Below are 21,148 nucleotides of genomic sequence, written 5' to 3' on the forward strand. Positions count from 1 at the left end.
AGCACAGCACTGAGACTCAGGAGAGCTTCCTGCATGCCCCAGAGGGGGCATTTCTGAACTGTATTGCAGGAGAGTTGGGCTAGATGACCTTTAAAGATCCCTTCCAAATGAAGTGATACTGTTATTTGGTGATTCTGGGTCTTGGTACACAAGTCTTTTCCTCTCCTCCCTCCTTTAAAGAGTGGGAGAAGGAACACCAGCCTGTGAGCCCTTGCAGAAGCTGCCATCACAGAGCTCTGATACTGTTGGATGTCTATAGAGGCTTCCATGGTGTGCATAAGCAGCGTAGTGGGGTGCAGTTTCAATAAAAATCAGTCTTTCCAAAGTCAAGGGGCTCTGCTTGCACCCATAAAAAGAAGGGGTGTTTCTCCCTTCTGCTCTGATCAAACCAGCCTGGCATCTGAGACATTGCTGAGCTCTGCTCACACCTAGAATCATGGGATCATTAAGGTTGGAGAAGACACTAAGATCCCCAAGCCCAACCCCAACCCATCCCACCATGCCCACTGCCCACATCCCTCAGTGCCACATCTCCACAGCTGTGAAGCACCTCCAGGGATGGTGACCCCATCACTCCATGAGCAGCTGTGCCACTGCCCAACCATTCTTTCTGAGAAGACATGCTTCTTTAATATCCAACCTGGGATCTCCAGCTGGTGTCTGCTGCAGCTCTTGGGTCTTCCCCCACATTGTACCAGACTGGATGTCACACAGTGGAGGCACTCACCATTGCTTTGGGGCCACAAAACCAGGAATCAGAGGGGCTCTGGTGGTCCCCTCTGGCAGGAGCAACACAGGCGGCTCAAGATGACTTCAGACTATCACTGGCTAGCTGGGTTTGCTTCCAGCCCACTCTGTCTGCTTCCTATGGAGTCAATGAGCCAATGGAGCCAGGGGAATGATGAATAGCATCTCGATGCCGTGGGACAGGGAGTGGACCTCGTCTGGGTTCTGACAAGGACCTCATCTGGGCACTGAACTGCCTGCAGAGCAGCCTGCAGCAGGCATGAGGCCACACAAGGGAAACCCCAAACTACCTTGGGGTCCTTCCATGGCGGTGAATCAGCACAGGCTCCAGACATGAGGAAGGTATGGGTAAGCACGGCGGCTGGACAAAGCCTTGCTGCCTCCAGCAGCCAAGCATTTCCTTTGGCTTGCGGTCATCTGGCTGTTACCTGGCTTCCCTGCCGATGCAGTGGAATTATGCTGAGGTAAAAAGGGAAAGAATTGGGTCGGCTGCCTGATGACATTTCCTTTTTATTTTATTTTCAATGTATTGCACAGAGAGCTTAACCTGGGCTTTGGAGGGGCAGAAAGAGCCAAAAAAAAAAAAAAAAAAAAAAGGCAAAGAAGCAAGCAAACTAAAAAGCAGACACACTTAGCATCTCTGCACCCATTGGGTAGGCCCAGATGTGAGCGCCCAAAGGCACACAAACTTCAGAGAAGCTCAGGAGCTGGAGCTGACACGCAGGCAGCCCGTGGGGCTTTGCAGAACTCCGTGCAGAGCAGGGCCAGGCATGGGCATGGCTCTGACACAGAAAAGCCCATTTTCTGCTTTCAAAGAGATTCCAGCTTGCGTGCAAATCGCCGTGCTGGGGAGCACCATTACCTACTGGTTGCAGTGGATTGGCTGGCCTGCTTTCCTTTTCCCAGGCTGTTTTACAGAGCGCAAGATCCGAGTTACTTGGCTACAAGAGATTTTCTGCTCTGAAATTGGCAGCTGCTCATTCCAGAAGGGAATCAGCATATTTGGCCACTGCAGAGGAAGAGGGAAAACCATTATTTTTTCATTTCTCTTATTTAACTCTCCAGTGGGAGACACTGTACTTGGGTGACCCTCGTTACTAAGGCATTTGCTAAGGCTTCCCTTCGCTTAAAGGTACAAAAGAAGATATATTCAGGTCTCAAAATGCCTATATTCTTCTGGCTGGACTTGGGGCGGCCCGCTGTCAAGTGTCCAGTTGTGTCAGGCCTTACACAGCACTATATTTAACGTCACGGCTCCATGAGTCAGGATTTTCTTTCTAAAAGGGTTCACGTCAAAAGGCCCGGCACAAAAATTCCCTATAGCCCAGCAACAGAGCGTGCTGTGTAAGAAGCTGTGTGAAGAAAGAGCCCGATGCGCAGCTCAGATAGCTCAGCCTGGGCATCCTTCCATGCTGCACAAAGGAAGCACTCAGCACCGCTCATGACTCAAGGGCTGCGATCACTGCTGAGGGGTGAAAACCCGTGGCTCCATGCCAGCGTGCCCACGGGGTGCCCTTTGGGTGCCCTTTGGGTACCCATTGGGTGCCCATGGGCTCGCCCGGTTTTTTGGGGTTCTGGAGGTCCTGAATCCCAAGGACAGTGCAGTGGGTGGCTGTTGGGTTTTTGCTGTCGTGCAAATCAGCCTTTCCCCCGCTTTCCGCCCTCAATTTCATTAACCCCTCGGGACATGTGTCATCCGAAGGCCTTTGCGAAGGAGGCTGAGCATCATGATTCCCCACTTCCAGGAGGGTGAAATCTTAATCGCATCTGGAAGTGACTCTCCTGAGGTCACACCACTGTGAGGTGGCCCCTCGAGGTGCAGTCATCAGGCGCTTATCTGGAGTTTCTACTATTGCACACACTTCGCTCTGTTAGGAATTTCCTCTCTAAATCCAGGATCCTGCTGGAGCCTGGCAAAGCAGCGTTCCTCTCCACGTCTCACCTACATCTCCCTTATTAATTTAAAGCCATTCCACATGGCTTGCTGTTGGGGCCGGCCTTGCTTAATGTTTTTATTGATGATCTGGATGAGGGAATCGAGTGCACCCTCAGTAGGTCAACAGATGAGACCGAGTTGGGGGAAGTGCCGATCTGCCTGAGGGCAGGAAGGCCCTACAGAGGGATGAGGACAGGCTGATCAATGGGCTGAGGTCAACGGGATGAAGTCCAACAAGGCCCAGGGCCATGTCCTGCACTTGGGGATGGGTTGGCAGTTAGACTTGATGATCTTAGCGGTCTCTTCCAACCCTGATGATTCCATGATTCTGTCATTCTCCCTTGTCCTGTTGCTATCAGTGTCCCTGGAGGAGAACGTTTCACCCAAGTGCTGGAACCCTTCCTGATGGAAATTGTGCCCCAGTTTGAGATGTTGGAGGTCTCCAGCTGAAGGGCAGCACCCTTCAGCTCCCCATTTGGTCACTGAAGAGAGCTCAGCCCCTTTGCCAGGGCGATTCATAGCAGAAACCTAGGGGACTCACTGCTGTGCTCTGTATGGGATGCTGAGAGCTCTGACAGGCAGATCATTTTCTGTCTGTGCAGCACAGTGGCTTTGCACCTTTTTTGGAGCATCTGGTACTGGTTAGTGCCCAGCGGGCTGTAGGTCTGATCTGGCACTTCCTGCACTCCTTTGATCTTAAAAAAAGATTCAGCCACCACGTGCTGGTGCAGCAAGGATGAGAAATGTGCTGTCCTCAGTGCTTCTGCAGCCTCAGGAGGAACAGAGCCACTTGCTTTGTGTCGGGTGATCGCGGGATTACAGCTGATTCCTGCAGGCCTCGCGGTGTTCCCCATGGGCACAACCTGGGAACAGCAGTGATAGCGCATGGGCTTCATCCTTGGGATGGAGCCATAAGGAAGCCCACAGGTTGGAGAGACTTCAGAGCCTAGCGGGTCCCACCCAGCCCAGTCTGGGCTCTCTGCAGAACTTTTTGGTGCTTATTGCCTTGTTTTCTGACATGAAAATGCGTGACTGGGCACCACCATCCCATCCGCGTGGGCTGGGAGGAAGGGAGCAAGACTCAGCAGCTGCCCCTCTGCTTGGCATGGGGCTGGAAGGAGCCTGGGTGCTTCTGAGTAAGAGCAATTCCTGAGAAAACTGAGGGCGTCCGGTGGGAGCTCTGGGACTCACCTGGGGAAGAGGAACGGGATGTGGCAATGGTTGGCTGTGGGGGCACGCTCACAGACGGTGCTTTCCCCAGGACGTGCGCCCTCAGGCTTTCCGACCAGACGAGTTACCCACAGACGCACCCGGAGCTTGGCACAGAGGAGGAGGACACAGGATTTCCCCTCACCACGTGCCCAAGGAGCTCAGTTTCCCAGTGCTCTCCCATCCGCAGTCGGAGGGAAGAAGCTGCTTTGCCCTTTCCATCCTCTTGGTTTAGGCAGCTTCTTGGCCTGGCTCACCCAGTGGGGAGAAGGAAACAGGGTTGGGGTCAAGCTTTGTGCTTAGTCTCAAATGTTGGACTCCGGGTGGCCCTGGATATCCCATGATGGGGCATCCACGTGTCACCTGGGCTGTATCCACCGCGGGCACTGGGTCCTAGGGCTGAGAAGCTGCACCGCTGCCTGCCCACTGCCCCTAGGCTTTGGAGATGACTTCAGAGCAGCAGAAGTGGTGTTGAGCTTCAGCTGATGGTGTATCCTTCCCCTCCAGCTCCCAGGAAGGGAAGCTGCAGCACATTTGTCCCATAGCGATGTGTCTGTCAGCAGTGCACCTTGTGGTGCTTTGGGACACCTCTGTCAATTGTCCCGATTGGGTGCATGGGGAATCCCCATCAATCGTCCCCATGGAGTGCTTGGGGACAGCCCTGTTAATGGCCCCAGTGCTTTGGGACACCTGTTTCAATGGTCTCCAGAATGGATGAATGCTGCAGGGCAATCCCATCAGTGGTCCCCATGGAGTGCTTGGGGACACCCCCATCCATCATCCTCGTGGGGTGCTTTGGGACACCCCCATCAATCATCCCCCAAATGAATGAGTGCTTTGGGACACCCCTGTCAGTGGTGGTGCCATGGGGAGATCTCATCAGTGGTCCCCAAAACGAATGAGTGCTTTGGGCCACCCCCACCAATGGTCCCCATAGGAAGCTTCGGGGCACCCCATCCATCATCCCCAAATGAGTGAACGCAAACATTGCACTTGGAGAGCAAGGGGATTTTGGAGCCTCAGTTCAGATGAAAGCAGCTGCCCTGTTGGGTGTGCAGGGAGGGCAGGGTGGGGAGCATTACTACCTCTGGTTATTTTTTGGAGAAATTTTGGTATTTCTAGGGAACTGCCCTGCCTGTGCATGCTGCCCAGCTGGCTCCTTCCTCCCCTGTGCTGATGAAACAATGTTTTTCAGCTCTCCACGAGCCCTGTGACTCCGCAGCACAGGCAGCACTGAGTGATGCTCGGTGCTTTCCCACAGTAGCTCGGACACTGCTGTATGGAAGCCAAAAAAATCTGTCTCCGGAAGAGATTCAGCCCCGTGAAGCCACTCTGCTGTCTGACACTCCCCAGCCTTATCCATCTTTTCTGTGTCTGCTCGAGGCACTGTGCTGCTCTGTCTGGGTCAGGGCCTCAGTGACACGGCCCCGTGTACTCCAAGCCCCCCAGCACCATCCTGCTGCTCCCACCCAGCTCAGCCCCACGCACCATGCTGTCCACAGTGCCACCAGCCCAGCTTTGGCGCCGGCTCCCCAGTGACGCGCCAGCAGCTCTGCTCCCCACGTGCCGGCAGCTGGAGGGAATCAGGGATGCTGGAGACAATCTGGGCAAAGACAAGGGAAAAATCCTGGGAGCTGGCAACGTCCCGCTCAAGTTTCCATGAGAAATGCAGCACGGCCATCCTCGCGTTGGAACCCACCCACACCCCCCTGGCGCAGCGCACCCACATCGGCACCGAGCCCCATCTCCAGCAGGGCCGACCCCAGCATCCGGGGGGTGCCCACTTATTTATTATGACATGTTGATGTTGCTGTCGGTGCAGCCCTTCATTCCCTTTGTTTCAGTGCATGTGACGGAGCGATTCGGAAGGGCCGGAGGGGAGCGGGCGCATGCGGTCACCAGCGCTGCGGTGGCTGTCTGGCTGCAGCCGGGCTCGGAACAGCTGCCGGGCTCCCAGCCCGGATCTCCTCTGCCAAGAGCAGACACCCCTGCACGCCCGGCAGGATGCACAGCACACACACACCTCCATCCACACATGGAGACAGAAGCACAGAACGGGGCGTGGGGCACGGCTGTGGGCCTGGCCCCATAGCGCTGCATGGGCAGAGGGATGGGAGAAGGATGGGAATGGGGGTGGGAAATGCGTTGGGAATGGGGGTGGGAGCAGGGATGGGAACTGGGATGGGAATGGGGATGGGAACTGGGTTGGAAACTGGGATGGGAACTGGAATGGGAACTGGGGTGAGAATGGGGATGGGAAATGCGTTGGGAATGGGGATGGGAGCAGGGATGGGAACTGGGATGGGAATGGAGATGGGAACTGGGTTGGAAACTGGGATGGGAATGGAGATGGGAACTGGGTTGCAAACTGGGATGGGAACTGGAATGGGAACTGGGGTGAGAATGGGGATGGGAAATGCGTTGGGAATGGGGGTGGGAGCAGGGATGGGAACTGGGATGGGAATGGGGGTGGGAACCAGGAAGTGAGCTGGGATGGGAACTGGTGTGGGAATGGGGATGGGAGTAGGGAAGGCAGCTGGGACTGGGGTGGGAGCTGGGGTGGGATCTGAGATGGGAACTGGTATGTGAGCTGGGATGGGAACTGAGGTGGGAGTGTAGGTGAGAACTGGGATGGAAATTGGTATGGGAGAGGCTGTAGGAAGTGGGATGGGAACTGGGATGGGAGTGGGGATGGAAACTGGAATGGGAGTGAGGATGGAAACTGGAATGGGAGAGGCTATGGGAACTGGGATGAGAACAGGAATAGAAACTGGTATGGGAAGCAGGATGGGAGTGGACATTGGAGCAGGTATGGGAATGGGCATGGGAGGGATGGGAGCAGGGAAGTGATTGCATGTGTTGTTGGGAATATGGCTGAGGATGCTCCCAGGGTCACAGCTCCTCATCACTTTTGGGCCCACACTGCTCTCCCCACTGACCAGCACCAGGATCCAGGCTGTTTCCCTCTACCTGAGGTGTGGAAGCTTTAACCCTCTGTCAGAGTTTGACCAGGATGGGGAACATCACTTTGTCCCCAGGGCTGGTTCTCAAAGCACCCTCCTGCTCCAGCCCCCCAGTCACTTTGAACCCCAGGGGAAGATGAGCACCAGGAGAATCCCATGGGCATAAGGAGCAGTGCCCAGGGCTTGGCAGTACTGGACAGGAGAAAGCACAACCCTGGTGCTGGGGTCAGCTGGCAGCCACACCACTGCACAGCCGCTTTGTTTTCTTGGGAAATGAGGCTGAAAGCAGCAGCCACAGGGGAGAAGGGACCATGACCACATCTGAGAGCACTGGGCATGTTTTTTGCTTAGCTGCAATAAATCAGCATGTTAACTGAGCCCTGAAAAGTGGCCCAGAGGCAACCAGAGTCTGTGATGCTGTAGGTGCTGCTATAGGTACTACATAGGTGCTGCTATGAGTGCTGTAGGTGCTGTAAGTGCTGCTATAGGTGCTGTAGTGCCAAGCACCCCTCTTCTGGGCTTGGAACATCCTCTCTTTCCCCACTGCTCAGGCAGCATGAGGAGCAGGTGGAAGTGCTGCAGCATTTGCTCTTAATCAGAGCTGTTCTGCCATCCCCTTGGACGCAGAGAGCAATCTCTGCTTTCCATTATCTCTATGTCTTCGGGCATCTCCGCCTCCTTCACTAATTTTCTGACTTCTCCTCTTTGTCTCAGTGGGAAAAAGCAGCCACGGATCATCCCACTGAGCAGTGCCAAAGCACAGCTCCCAGTGCTGGCTCCCAGCATCGCACCCTGTGGTGGGACGGGCATGGGGCTGTGGGCATGTGTGCCCACCTGTGGTCCGTCCATGCCATCCATGTCAGGTCCCCTCCGTTTGGTCTTAGAGAGGTATCCTGTGCACCAAACCCTTCTCTTGGTGAGACCTTCCTGCGGAGCCTTCCCATGGGGCCAGGCTGGCATTGTGTTTGTTGAAAACACAAAACTGGTGCATCCCAAAGAGCTTCAGCCCTACAGCAAGGTGAGGCAGCGGCACATTGGGTTCACTGCCAATAGGATGAAAGGAGAAGGGTCAGGATACCAAGAACACCGAGCACCCCCGTAGAATGATACTGCTGAGCACTTGCCCAGCTAAGCTGCCAATGGGAAACCATGGGACTGTGTCTTCTGGGGGGGTCCGGATCCGGCCCCCACCCTCCCCTCTGTGCCAAATCCCTGCAGGGCACGGAGGAGCCAATCCCTGTGAAGGACATGGCACTCGTCTCGCCTCCAGCCCATTGTCTCGTTGATTGGTTACGGTTGGTCTTCAATTAGGAGTTGGGCCGTTGGGGGCATGAGGCCATTTCTTCCCATGCGAGCGTGTGGTTCCCGCGCTGCTGTGCTCTGATGTGGTCGGGGGCCCAAAGGAGCATCTGCTCTTGCAGACACAGTGCCCGGGGACGAATGCATTTCAGATGGGCTCGGCTCCGCTTGCTGTGCTTGGGCCGGCGGCCAGCTGGGGATGCTGAGAAAGCGCCGCTGGCCGGCCCCACGGACACAATGTTCTCCTGCATGGGGACCGGGCTAGCATCCCATATAGAGGCTGAGCATGCTGCAGGCCATGTGAGACTCCAAACAGAGCCCGTTTCCCAAAGACCAGCCCTTGCGGGCACCTCGGCCATGGAGGTCAACGGGCTCCAGCAGGCAATGGGGTGACGGATGGGCAGGTGGTGCCCAGTTGGGATGCGGGAGTGGTACCCAACGTGCAGCCTTGTGCTTGCACACCTCGGGATGCTCCCAGCCCACGGATGCAGCTCAGGCACTTATGGTGCTCGCAGATCCCGGGGCTGCACCTGCAGGTCTGGTCTGGCCGGTGGCCCCAGGGCAGCGTGCGGACCCGTCCGGCCGGGTTACGCAGGGCGTGAGCAAGCACATGATGCGCTGCAGGGCCAAGGGCTGAGGTCAGCTCGGCACACCCAGGCAGCGGCTCTGACTTCACCGCAGGCAGCAGTGGATCCTCACGTACCGCGCTCCCCAAGGCAGCGGCTCGGGGACAGAGCGCGGCCGGTCAGAGCACTCTGGTACTGGGGCGAAGGCACCGTGCTCCCAAAGCTCCCCTTCCCTTGGCGTTCCCCCCAGCCAACATATTTCCTCTGCTCCCGTGTCCAAAGGGGAACTGTTAATAGGGGCTCTCTGTGATGGTTTGCCCTGGTGTGTGTGGGTCCTGGCTGCAGGGTGGCATCAGCGCGGGCTGATGTCAGCTCCATCCAACTGCCTGTGGCTGGGGATGGCTGTGGGGCAGTGGTACAGGTTGGTGGGGAGATGGCACTGGCTGGGGACCTCACAGCCCCATAGGGAGGTGACGGATCTGAGTTTTGGCAGTTCTGGATCTGCCCTGCACTGCACTTTTCCAGGGAAGGAAGAGTTAATCCCCGCCTGCCGCTAATGAGCCTTAACTGGGAATGACCCGACACCAGGGAGAAGTGAACCCATTGTCCTCCCTGTGTTTGACTGCCTTCCAGGGAGACTCATGAAACACAGAGCCCGGGCGTGAGTTCCCAATTTGTGTCAGGAGGCTCTGATTTATTCTATTTATTTATTTTTGCCATCTGGTTGAGGAGGGACGTCGAACACAAGCGTGAGAAATCCAGATGTGCACCGCTCCCCACTCAGCCCCGGTGCGCAGAGCATCCCAGTCCCAAACCCCAAGCATGGGGCACACGGGGACAGGCAGGGACGTGGTGACACTCTGGCACCTGTTGGTCCCCAAAGGGGGTGAGCCGTGAATGTGGCCATGGGGCAGCCCAGGTGGCAGCACTCAGCCCAGATGTCCGTTGTGCGGATGGGGTGGCCGTGCCCTGAGCTGGGGGCAGCAGCCATGGGGATGTGCTGACCCACTGTCATCGGGATGGCTTCAGCCTCAGCTTCTCCCCCCATGTCCCTTTCTCATCTTTGGGGTTCAGCAGCTGTTTGAGGATGGGCCATCCCATGGGAAAGCTTTGGTGGTCTCTGGGTGATGACACTGGGGTGCCCAAGGGACACCCAGGTCCCTTCCCCAATGGCAGAATGGGGTGATGGATATCACTACACCATACCCAAAGAAAAATCTGCTGCACACGCGGGGATGTTGGCACAGCTGTGGGGCTCAACCCCTCACCAGGGCAGAACGACCCACGGGGGCAAAGCAAAGAGGGCTCCTTTTTTTATAGGGGGCGAATCTTTCCGATTTCGCTGATTATTTTTTGTCGGGGCTCCTCCGAGACACGAGATGAGCACACAGGATCTTAGCTCATCCGCTCCCTGTCTCATGCCTGGGAGGTTTGGCGGGTGGCCCGAGGGCTCCGGAGGAGGAGGAAAATTTCATCATCCCGCTCCAACGTCTCCCGTATAATCAGCCCCTTGTTAACCGGTGCAGCCCCATGCGAGACACCGAGGGCCGGCGCGCGGCTGCATCCTTAGGTGGTCTTGGCTGGACCGGAGCTTTTCAGAGCCTCTCCCAGGGCAGCCCAGAGTCTGGGAGGCAATTTCAGCATCCCTTGGGGACGATCTCTTTGCCGTGGGATGGCCAAGCAGCAGCCATCTCATAGGAAGTGGGGAGAGAAACAGGAGCAGGGGCAGGGAGTGGTGAACCCCAACCCTTGGTGATGCGCGAGGGCTCTTTGGGGCAGCCCCGAGGGCGTCTGGGGGGAGCATCGGAGCAAAGAGGAGCCAGAGAGGGTCACTTTCTCTTGGTTTATTTAAAAAAACAATCAAACAACAACAACTGGAGGAAAGTATAAAAAAATAAATATTTAAATAGAATTCTATATATATATATATATATATATATATATTACCAAAAATCTTATTAATTATTATTATTATTAATATTATTAAACACCAGGTCCGAGCCTATAAATACCCCCGGCCCCCGCCCCGGCGCCAGGGACGAGCCAGCGCCTCCTGCCACCACCCCAGGCTCGGCCCCTGAGTCCCCATGCTGGCTGAGACCCCGTCTGTGCCAGCGGGCCATGCCAACATCCACGGGTGCTCCCCAGCACCACATCCCTGTCCCCATTGGGTGGCGGTCCCAGCCCACACCCAGGCCACCGCACACCCTCAGTTCAGCCCCATTTGTAGGGGTGCCGGCCCCATAGCGTATGGTGGGAGCGCATGCCCAGCATCCCTGCTGGCTGCGGTGGGTGTGAACGCATCCAGGAGGGGAAAGTCTCTTTTGCTGGATGCTGGAGGGCATCCGTTGGGAGCGGGTCGCCTCCTCCTGATTTTTCACTATGACTGTGATGAGCCCCAAGCTGTGGTGCTGAGCATCCTCGTGGGGTTCCAGGGTGCGGGGGACAGAGCCCCATGCCCACGTCCTCCCCTGAACGGGGAAATAAATTAAAGCATGGGATGGCCCGGATCCTGTGCAGCATCAGCAGGAGGTAATAAATAGGAAGGCGAGAGGTGAGGAGGTGGTGGGGCCTCGCCGTGCCCATCTGTGAGATGGGTGCAAGGAGATGTCCGCTGTCCCGGTCGCGGCGTGGCGCAGGGGCCGGGGCTTATGCGGGGCTGAGGTGAGGTAGGAGGACACGAGCAGCTTGGGCGATGACCTGCACATACTTCCTGAGCACCTGGCAGCCCTGCTGCTTCTTCTTGAAGGCGCTCTTGCCCTTGCTGCTCTCCCCGTAGCTCACGTCCACCTGGAAGATGTTGTAGTGCTTGCAGAGCAGGCAGGTGAGGTTGGAGATGAGGCCCCGAGTGGTCTTGGTGGTGTTGTGGAGGCGGTCGAGGAGCTCCTTGGCCGTGGGGTTGAGCTCCTCCTGGTCGCGGGTGATGTTCCCCAGTGAGGCGTTGAGGAAGGCGAAGAGCTTGTACATGGCCACCATCACTTCCTTCCTTTCGGTGGTCCGGTTGACGTGGAAGGGGGGGAAGAAGATGCCGCTGGGGGTGCAGAGGCGGTCGCTCTCGCTGCTGAACGGCTCTCCCTGGCACTTCAGCTGTGGGGACAGCGAGTGTCACCCCCTGTCCCTCTGTCCCCACTGTGGCCGTCCCCATCCCCACCGCACCGCCCCACATCCCCACCATGGCCACTCCGCGTCCCCACGGTGGCCACCATCCTGGTGTCACTCACATAGAGGCTGAAGAGGTCCTGCGCAGTGGCGTTGAGCAGCGCAACCTGCCTGCGGGTCTGCTCCTGGACATTGGCCCGGCACAGCCCGTTGGTGGGACACGCAGCGCCCGTCCCCAGCAGCGCCCGCCCGGCCACCGGCCTCCTCTGCAGCAATAGCAGGGCCACGAAGGGCACGACACCTGGTGGGAACAAACCGATGTTGGTGAGCCCATACGTTCCCCACACAGCCCCACGCGTCCCCCCGGTCCCACGCCCCTCACCTGCCCCCCGGCTGGGGCTCCCCCTCCTCCCGTCCCCCCGGGGCACCCGGTGGCATTGCCACATTTCACAAGCGGCGGCCCCGCTGGTGACCTGTGCGTTGTAATCAAATATGCAAAAGTGATTTCCTCCCCGTTATCCCAGCCGGGCGCAGCGGGAGCCAGGCCCCACCCCGGCCCTACTGACTCAGCAGGGGCGCCCACAAGGAAACCTGCCCCGCGGCTGCAGCTCTGCCTCAGTTTCTCCATCTGCAGAGCGGGCGCAACTGCTGCTGGAGGCACCGGATGGGAGAGCGTGGCACGGGTGAGCGCTGGGTCACCGCGTCCCAACGGGGGTGACAACGGGGTGCTGCGACCCCCGTTTCGGTGTCAGCTGGGAGGCCGCCCTGCATGGGTGTCCTCGTCGCCATCCCCCTTTCCAAGCTCGGTGTCACCAACATGTGGCTCCCAGGGGTGGGAATGGGGGGTCCCCTCTCGCCAACCCTTGCCCCGAAGATCGGAGAGCACGTGGAGCCCTGGAGCAAAGTCCCCAGGGCTGCGGCACGCACCGAGCTGCCCACACTTGTAGGAACGTCCATGCTGCCGCAGGTCCCAGGTAAAGCAGCGACGCTTTTATTTGCCCTCTCTCAGCTGAAGCCCTAGGACAGCACTCACCTGACCGCTCCGTGATCCCCCTGTTCTCCCAGTCCCCTCCGTGCACCCGATCCGCAGCCGAGCAGAGCGAGGCCGGGCGCACGTGTGCAGGGACAGCCACTTTGGCAGCACTCCCCCAGCCCTCCCCAGCTCTCCCAAGTTAAGTAAGAAAGAAAAGCCAAAAAAAAAAAAAAAAAAAGCCCAAAAAAAAAAACAACAACATCCCCCCCCCCCCCCTTTTCTCCCCCCCTCTCACCCCCCCAACCCAACCCAACCCAACCCCACCCCGGCGCTTTGGGAAGTGTTTGGGGAGTCAGTTATATAAGCGGCCAGATGTTGGGTGAGGAGGAGCGCCAGGACGGCAGCGGGGCTGCCAGCTCCCAGCGATGCTCAGCTGGGTCGGTGGGGGGGGAGGTGGGGGGTGAATGAGGGGGGGAGGGAATGGGGGGCTGTGATTTGTTACCTGCAGGGATGAGCCTCATGGTGAGCGCCGTCCCGGAGAGCCAAGCGCAGACGGGCAGCGTGTGAGGGTTTTCAGAAATTCATGTTCATACTGGGGGACTTCTCTGGGTTTATATACCGGTCCTGCAGTGAGCTTGTGTTGTAAGAAAGGGAAGGAGAGGGGGGGCGAGTGGGGAGGGGGGGGGGGAGAGAGGGAGAAACACTATCATTACTTCTATTGAAGCTGTAAATCAGGAAGTAAAGGACTTGGAAATGGTGAATGATTCTTAGAAATAAACTTCTGATAAAGTTGATGTCACCAGGATCGTGAGGTTTTCTTTTTAGTATATATTTTTTTTCACTCACGTGGCTGTGGGGGGGGGGGGGGCTATGGGGTTGGGGGGGTGGGGGGGGGCACCACGCGTGGGACACATGGGGGCACGGCCGTGCTCGCCCCAGTGAGGTGACTCACAGCTCCGGCAGCACTTTCACCCCCCACCAACCCCCCCTCCCCAGACGGTGTTTCCCCGTGAGGCATCCAGGGGAAATTAAAACAGAAAGAAACCGTAAAGAAATTTAATATATGTATATATATTTTTTTCTTCCCCCCCTATTTTTCACTGGGGGGAGGTGGGCAGGGGACCCCTGGATGTGGCTGTGTCAGGGGGTGGTTGTGCCCCCCAGCATCCCTGCCACTCTCTTTTGGGGGAGCAGCCACCAGCACAGCAGCTCATCTGTGTCCCTGTGCCACTCATGCCCATGTGCCATCCAAGCCCCTGTGCCACATATCTGAATGCCACCCATGTCCATGTGTCATATGTCCAAGTGCCACCCGTGTTGGTGTGAAACCAGCAGGGACACCCCATCCCTCTCCCCATTCTGGGCTGGCAGCAGGTTGAAGCACTACCATTTCTCTCCCTCTCTGCTCTCTATATTGTTCCTCCTGAAACATTTGATCAGGTTTAGTGAGTCTGTGCCCTGCTTGCATCCCACCAGGGGACAGTTGAGGAGCGGTGACGCCAAGAGGGGGGACGTGGGGACAGTGCAGTTGGGTGGGACACTCTGCAGTGCCACCCAGTGTGTCCATCTGTCCCCTAGCTGAGCTGTCCCCAGGGTGCTGCTGTGTGTGGTGACACCTGGCACTACCGTGGGACTGGGGCTGCTGTCACTGCCATTTGGTGACACAGTTTCCCCAGGGGTAAAGTGGGGAATAGGGACAATTGCCACACTGGTGGAATCCCATCTGAGCCCAGTTTGGGGTTATTTGGAGAGGATGAAGAGATGCCAGTGGGATGGGGATAACGGGAGCTGTGCGGGGTGGGGAGGGAGGCTCATGTGCACAACCTCACGTATAAATTCATACCTAATTGTCGGGGTCACTTAATTACCTGGGAAACGAGTGTTTCTCCATCACCAGCTCAGGGGCAGCCCGGGGGTGGGGGTGTCGCAAGCCCCACTGCGGCCACTTCCTGCCAATTCCCCGCGTTTCTCTGCAGGATGCGGCACTGGAGCTGATTCACCTGCAGCCAGGTCCAGCCCCGCTGCCTGCGAGCCCCCACAGCCCCCACTCCTGAATCAGCCCTGTGTTCCACGGCCAAAAAATAAGGAAATCGGGGAAATGACCCGCGTGCAAAATTGGGACGTGTCTGGGAGCGGGGAGCCGGGCTGAAATCTTTGCTCACGTACGATATGTTATACAGCTTACCCCGTAGGTTATCCCGTAGGAAACCAACCCTACACGGGACTGATTGCCAGTGACGTCCAGGGGATGTCACTTCCCCAGGAGTTTATTTAGCAGCGGTGGCCCCGACGGCCCCTGTATGGAGGAGATGATGGGATTGGGGGTCTCGGCAGACGCCCACCTGCCCCGGGGATGATGCACTCGGAAAAAGCCCAAAAGAGGGAATAGGAACGGGCTCGGTGCAGGCGGTGACACAACGCTATCGGCATCCCGGCAGCGGCCGGCCGGCCCCGCTCCCACGCTCCGGATGGGTTTTTTGGGGCGGTTTGGCCCCTAAATGAGTCTGGATGCTGCGGGGCTGCGGGATGCGGAGCGGGGCTGGGGGAACCCACGTGTAGGGCCGCGGCCCCAAATGGGGCTGTTTGGGGTTGGGTTTGGCAGGAGAGCCGCGGGCTGCTCTGCCCTGCTGAACACTGCTCTCTGCCGTCCGCGGCTGTCACCGCCACGGGGACATGGGGACATGGGGGGACATGGGGACATGAGCAGCCCCTTCTCACCCATTTCTACCCAATCCTTATCTGTAACAGCCCTCCATCCCCATCCCATCCCGTCCCCATCCCACCCAAGCCATGGGGTCCGTAACCCCCTGTCCCACACTGTCCCCAGCAGGAGACACACAGCCACCAGCAGCCCCCCATGTCCAGCCAGTGCAGGGTGCTGCTGTGAGTAAGGTGGCTGCTCCACGCTGGGGAAGCCCGGGCTGAATAACGGCAGGGGACAAATTCCCCCTTGACTCATGGGGTGATTTTTGCACGTCCAAATCCCTGCATCCCACCAGTGTCACCCTATGAGTGCCATCTCACAAGTGCCATCCCGTTGGCATCACCCCACAGCCAGGCACCCAGCAGGCTGATGGCTCCCTTGGCCCTGGGGACACCTCGGGGGGCAGGAAGCAAAGCACGTCTCCACTGCAGGGCGTCCTCCCCAGGCCCCACGCAGGGACAGCCTGGACCTGCATGGCACTGAAGGGGTGGGGATGCTGGGGACACTGGGGCTGGTGGCATGCCACCATCCCATGCATTGCCCCATTTTCAGCCCCAGGGGTACGAGCATTTGCAGATCCTTAATTTCTGCTTGAAGCCCATTCCCAAGTTTTGTCCCTAATTTCCAGAATCCTGGGGCCAGATCCTGCTCTCCTGAGCACAGAGGGGCTCCCTCTTCCCCTTCCCTACTCGGGACCCCCAGGTGTCCCCGGTTTCAGGGAGGGGCTGTCACCCACCTGTGCCCTCAGAGCCCCTCCAAGCTGCCTCCTCCTGGGGCGGCTCGGCAGGGTATGGCAGCTGGCAGGAGGTGACACGTTGGGCCAGCTCAGGCTGCTTCATGGTGACATCGTTCCTGAAGGGTCCCCAAACGGTGGCAGTGGCCGTCCCAGTGGCGATGCTGCCTGCAACTGAGTCAGTGCCGCCGGCACAGCCGAGCACACGGCGAGGAACGAGTGACTCCGTGGTGCCACATGACCAGGTCTTAGGATATTTGACTCAGCAGGGACAGTGCTTGGTGGCAGCGAGCCCCCAGCGTGTCCCCAGGCTGCTATGGGGCTGTGTGGCACGGTGACGTTTGGCGTGGTGCTGTGTGACAAGTGGTGCTCAGCGAAGGGCCGGGTGCAGTGCCAGGGCCAGGCAGTGTTGCCACACACAGATCTGTGCTGTGTGTCACATCCATCGTGTGCCATGTGCCACGTGAAATGTACCGTATGTCCCTTCCCATGTGCCATGCGCCACGTCCACCGTGTGCCACGTGCCATGTGCCATGTGCCATGTGAAATGTGCCATATGTCCCTTCCCATGTGCCATGTGCCACGTCCACTGTGTGCCACGTGCCACATCCCATTGCCATGTGCCATATTCATCATGTGCCTGATGTCACATCCCATCACGTTCCTGTTGCCATGTCGCATCTCATACCTTGTCATGGCCCACGGATGCCTCATGCCACACCATAGTGTGCCCCTTCCCACTCTGTGCCAATGCCACGTGTCACCCCACGCCGTCTGCCACATCCCACACTGTGCCATGTGCCACATCTCACAGCGTGTTACCATGGCCCACCGTGTCCTCCTCCCAGCCTATGCCACTCTGTGCAACACCCCACCCCACGCTGTGCCATGTGCCACCTGATGCTGCCATCCCATGCCATCCCAAGGGCCACACTGCTGTGCCACATCCCGAGCTGCACACTGCACAGCACATCCCACTCCTTAACACCTGCCATGCTGCGCTGTGCCATGTCCCACACGGTGTCCTTTGTCCCCCCCCACGCTGTCCCATGCTGTGCTCACTCTGTGTCCTTCCATCCTTCTCCTCCTGACCTCATTTTCCTTTCAGGTTATTGCTAATCAGTTCCCAAATTCGTTTAGTTTTCACTGCCTCGTCTGTCCCACCTCCAAGCGTGGGTGGATTCCTGGTAGCACCAGGCCCCAAAAAGCCCCCAGGTAATCACAGAATGAGTTGGGGTTTTGCCTGAGCCCCATGGACACTCGGACACACGTGGACAGAGGCATCAGCCCACAGGCCGAGGTCAAGACTTTATTTCCATCTGCTGCCATAGAAAAATAAAGGGTTGGTCCCTTCTTCCAGTACAAAATAATATTTGCATTCATAAATAAAATATCATCACATTTATACTTTAACACAATACAATAAAAAAAAAATTAACAAAAATAGATATCCATTTATATATTAAAAGTGTAAACTTAAATATTCGTCCCCAGGGCGGGGATGCGTTAAATTAATTTGATGGCTTCAATAAATACAGGAACCACTGTCATGTATAAGTTATGGGGGGGTCGGTGCCCACTGCCAGAGCACGGGGCTGTGCCCAACACCTGGGGGCACCCCAAGGGTGTGGGGTGATGATGGGATGGGGTGGGAATGGGGATAATGGGGACAGAGAGTGAGGAGGGGTGAGGAGGAAAGCACAGAGGTGAGCTCAGTGTGCTCATGAGGATGCTGAAAGGGGACACCGTGCCCTCGAGTGGGGGTGTCAAGTGAGTGGGGACATCAAGGTAGGAGGGACACAAAATTAATAGGGACCCCAAGCTTGTAGGGATGTCAAGTGAGTGTGGGGTCACCAACTGAGTGGGGAAATCAAGTTTGAAGGGACACCAAGACTTTAAGGAACACAAAGCTAATAGGGACACCGAGGGAGCGGGGACACAGAGCTCAGAAGGACACCAAGCTTGAAGGGACCCAAAACTAATAAGGGACCCCAAGCTCACAGAGACACCACACGAGTGGGGACACCAAGATGGGAAGGACACCAAGATGATGGGAAGGACACCAAGATGATGGGAAGGGCACCAAGATGGGAAGGGCACCAAGATGATGGAAAGGGCACCAAGCTCTCAGGGGCTCTGATCCTCCAGGGTCACCAAACCCCCTGAGATGGCAGTGGGGGTTGCAGGGGGACAGACGGGCGGCACTCACAGCCGGTGCTGTGCCGTGTGCGGGTGTTGGGCCCCTTAGTCAGGCTGTGTCACCGGACCCATTGAATCACTGGAAAATCCGGCAGGGCGGGCTGTCACCAACCCATAGTGACCCCGGTGCCAGCACCGGGCACAGCTCTACATCCCTGCAGGCTTGGTGTTGGCATGGAGATCTCCTTTAGGGTCTGCTTGTCCTCCATCCCCGCCGCCGCCCTCGCCGCCGGCCCCTCTCCTCGCGCCGTGCCCGCGTGCGCTCCATGCGCTCCATGCGGGCGCTGAGCTTGGCCACGAAGCGGGCGTAATTCCACAGCACGCGGCAACCCTGCAGCTTCTGCTGGAACACCTTGCTGGCCGCCGGCCCCCGGGATGGAGGGATGGTGGAGGGGACGATGCCACGGGCCTCCATGGTGTCGTGCAGGTGGGCCAGCAGCCCGCGCACCTTCATGCGGGCGCTGCAGAGGCGGTGCAGGATGGTGGCATCGGGTGGATGGAGATTGCTCTGGTGCTGGAAAATGTCCTGCAGCTCCCGCTCCATGCGGGTCATGGTGCTGTGCAGTGCCCGCAGATCCTTCTCTCTTGACCCCAAAGTCCCCCGCAGCCACTCCAGCGAGCTGTTGGCCCGGCACAAGTTGTGGGCCAGGTGCTGTTCCTGTTCCTGCTTGCGGGAAAGGCAGTGGGGTTACTGGGGGGAATGGGGTTGTTGTGGGAATGAGGTTACTAGGGGGATTGTCCGCCCTCCCCCGCTGCCCCCAGCCCCAGGAGGTGGCACTCACGTAGAGTTTGAAGAGCTCCTGTGCATCCTCGGCCATGTGCCGCAGCAAGGCCTGGGTCTGCTGCGGGGATGGGGGCTGAGTGCTGTGTGCAGGCACGGCCCAGAGCAGGAGGAGTCCCTTGGCAACGGCTGGGGAGGAAGAGGAGGGAGATGGTGAGGATATGGGGATAAAGCAATGTGGGATGAGGGGATACGGGGATGGGCGGCAGTGATAGCGTGGGGATGTTGCAGGGAGAGCTGGGGGCATCCACAATGGGAACGGCCATCCCATCAGCCCATACACTGGTGCTGGGCCCAGAGGGGAGAACCGTGAGTGCCGGGCACAGTGGTGAGGTCCTGACCCTGGGACAAAGCCATCCCTGTCCCTAAGGCCAGCTGCTGGGACCTGGCAGAGCCCTTGGCACAGAGAGGAGGAATATCGGGGAGAGGGAGAGGAGGAGAAAGGTACACTCAAGGCACAGAGGAACACAGTTCATAGAATCATAGGATTGCTCAGGTTGGATTCTATCCATGCAGCTTCCTGCCAGCACAGGCCAACGTGGAGCCACCAGGCAGTGACAACCCTACATCTGTCTCTTTGGCTCCAGGTTGGCTCAGCCCTGCTGTCACCCACATCCACGTGGGGTCAGTGACAGAGCAGCACCCGGCCCTACCGAGCTGGGTTTGTGGTTGGGGAACACGCCTGCAAAGCAGAGAGACCCCATCCCTCCACCACCTGCAGCCACCCTGCTCCCAAACCGACCTCAAACCACATCCCCTCACCCACACCCTCCCAGCACCCCATCTTCAAGGGAAGCCCCGCGAGGGTTCCCCAGGAAGAACCGGCCCCGTCTGCACACCCAGGGCCTTTGGGGAGCACCACGGCCAGGAGCAGTGCTGCCCCATGGATGGAGGTGCGAGCAAGAGGGCAGTTGTGGGACGCTGGTGAGCACCTACCTGCCAGCACACCCAGGGGCCGCGCGTTGTGCCGCATGTCCGGGTGCCGCCGAGCGGTGCTGCAGGGTGCGCGAGCGACTTCCTTACTGGCCAGCAATGGGGAAGCAGTGCCTTTTTAAGTGCACTGATTAGCCACCACCTCCGAAGGAGGCACCCAGACCCAACGGAAAGAAAGAGAGAAGTGAAGAGATGACTGGGGGACCAATGAGCGGGGCGTGCCAGGCTGCAGGGAGGAAATGATGCCAGCTGGACGATGGTTTTGTTCTTCGATTCAGTTCCTCGAGGGAGTCCTCATAGGTCCATCCCGAGCACGGAGTGAGCTGGGTGCCTGGGGCATCGTGCAGAGCTTCTTATGGAAGCACATCGTTAAGTCACCCGGGTCTGCATCTCTCTTGCTCCGTGTTCATTAAACTGCAATCAGCCTCTGAAATCAATATTCAGCCAATAGAGGCTGTTGGCAGCATCGGTGCCAGCTCTGGAGCCTGGGGTCGAGGTGGCACCTGCAGTCTGCCCCTGTCCCCGGGGTGCACCTATGGGGCTGGCACCTTGCCACCCCATCTCACACCTCTGGTGGAAGTGTGAACAACTCTGACCGCAGCCTGGTGCCGGGGTTTCACCCAATGGTGCAGTACTGCAGGGCTGCAGACAAGACGTGGGTGCCAGGTTGGATGGGGACAGCAGATTGGGGCAACGCAGTGCGCAGCGGGATGATTCAGAGACTGCTCCAGACCTCAGCACTCAGCAATGCCACGGGATGCTCAGCCTGTCTGCCTGTCTGCAATCTCTCCTCGGTCGATGGGGACACCCCAAATCCAAGGATACCACTCAGGGCAGAAGGGTGCATGATGCTGGTGGTGGGGACATGAGTACTGTGCACGGCACCGGGCTGGCTCAGCTCTGGTTTGATCAGCCAGGACCTGTGGTAGGGTGCTAAAAGGAAGGAATGCAGCCGTTCCCATTGCTACACTGCACGCAACACGTGCAGGGAAGGAAGTGCAATCAG

The 21,148-nt window shown here is 58.1% G+C and overlaps 2 protein-coding genes across 3 annotated transcripts; both read right to left on the reverse strand.

The window, feature by feature from the left end:
* Window positions 1–10,647: 10,647 nt before the first annotated feature.
* LIF (LIF interleukin 6 family cytokine) lies at window positions 10,648–13,440 on the reverse strand. 2 transcript variants are annotated; one of them, XM_090152602.1, is made up of 3 exons: window positions 13,295–13,440; window positions 11,942–12,120; window positions 10,648–11,807 (listed from the first exon to the last, which is right to left on the reverse strand). In XM_090152602.1, exons 1-3 carry the CDS (start codon window positions 13,311–13,313, stop codon window positions 11,370–11,372), a joined length of 636 nt encoding a protein of 211 aa, XP_090008728.1. In that variant the 5' UTR covers window positions 13,314–13,440; the 3' UTR covers window positions 10,648–11,369. The 2 variants fall into 2 exon arrangements, with proteins under 2 accessions (XP_090008728.1, XP_031448005.2); XM_031592145.2 differs by lacking the exon at window positions 13,295–13,440 and having other exon boundaries at window positions 11,942–12,998.
* Window positions 13,441–17,530: 4,090 nt separating this feature from the next.
* OSM (oncostatin M) lies at window positions 17,531–20,277 on the reverse strand. The gene is made up of 3 exons (XM_090152654.1): window positions 20,146–20,277; window positions 19,211–19,338; window positions 17,531–19,092 (listed from the first exon to the last, which is right to left on the reverse strand). The coding sequence occupies exons 1-3, from the start codon at window positions 20,180–20,182 to the stop codon at window positions 18,616–18,618; spliced, it is 642 nt and encodes a 213-aa protein (XP_090008780.1). The 5' UTR covers window positions 20,183–20,277; the 3' UTR covers window positions 17,531–18,615.
* Between the last annotated feature and the right edge of the window lie 871 nt (window positions 20,278–21,148).

This window comes from Phasianus colchicus, chromosome 18 (genome assembly GCF_987193195.1).
Source record: "Phasianus colchicus chromosome 18, bPhaCol1.hap1.1, whole genome shotgun sequence".
NCBI lineage: Eukaryota > Metazoa > Chordata > Aves > Galliformes > Phasianidae > Phasianus > Phasianus colchicus.

Bases quoted from the DNA above. Each gene is read 5' to 3' on its own strand.
- OSM (XM_090152654.1), bottom strand. From the start codon at position 20,182: ATGCGGCACAACGCGCGGCCCCTGGGTGTGCTGGCAG. The intron at 19,339-20,145 runs GTAGGTGCTCAC...CTTCCTCCCCAG, and splicing joins GCCCCTGGGTGTGCTGGCAG to CCGTTGCCAAGGGACTCCTC. The intron at 19,093-19,210 runs GTGAGTGCCACC...TCCCGCAAGCAG, and splicing joins AGGAGCTCTTCAAACTCTAC to GAACAGGAACAGCACCTGGC.
- LIF (XM_031592145.2), bottom strand. From the start codon at position 12,265: ATGTGGCAATGCCACCGGGTGCCCCGGGGGGACGGGAGGAGGGGGAGC. The intron at 11,808-11,941 runs GTGAGTGACACC...CTGTCCCCACAG, and splicing joins AGGACCTCTTCAGCCTCTAT to CTGAAGTGCCAGGGAGAGCC.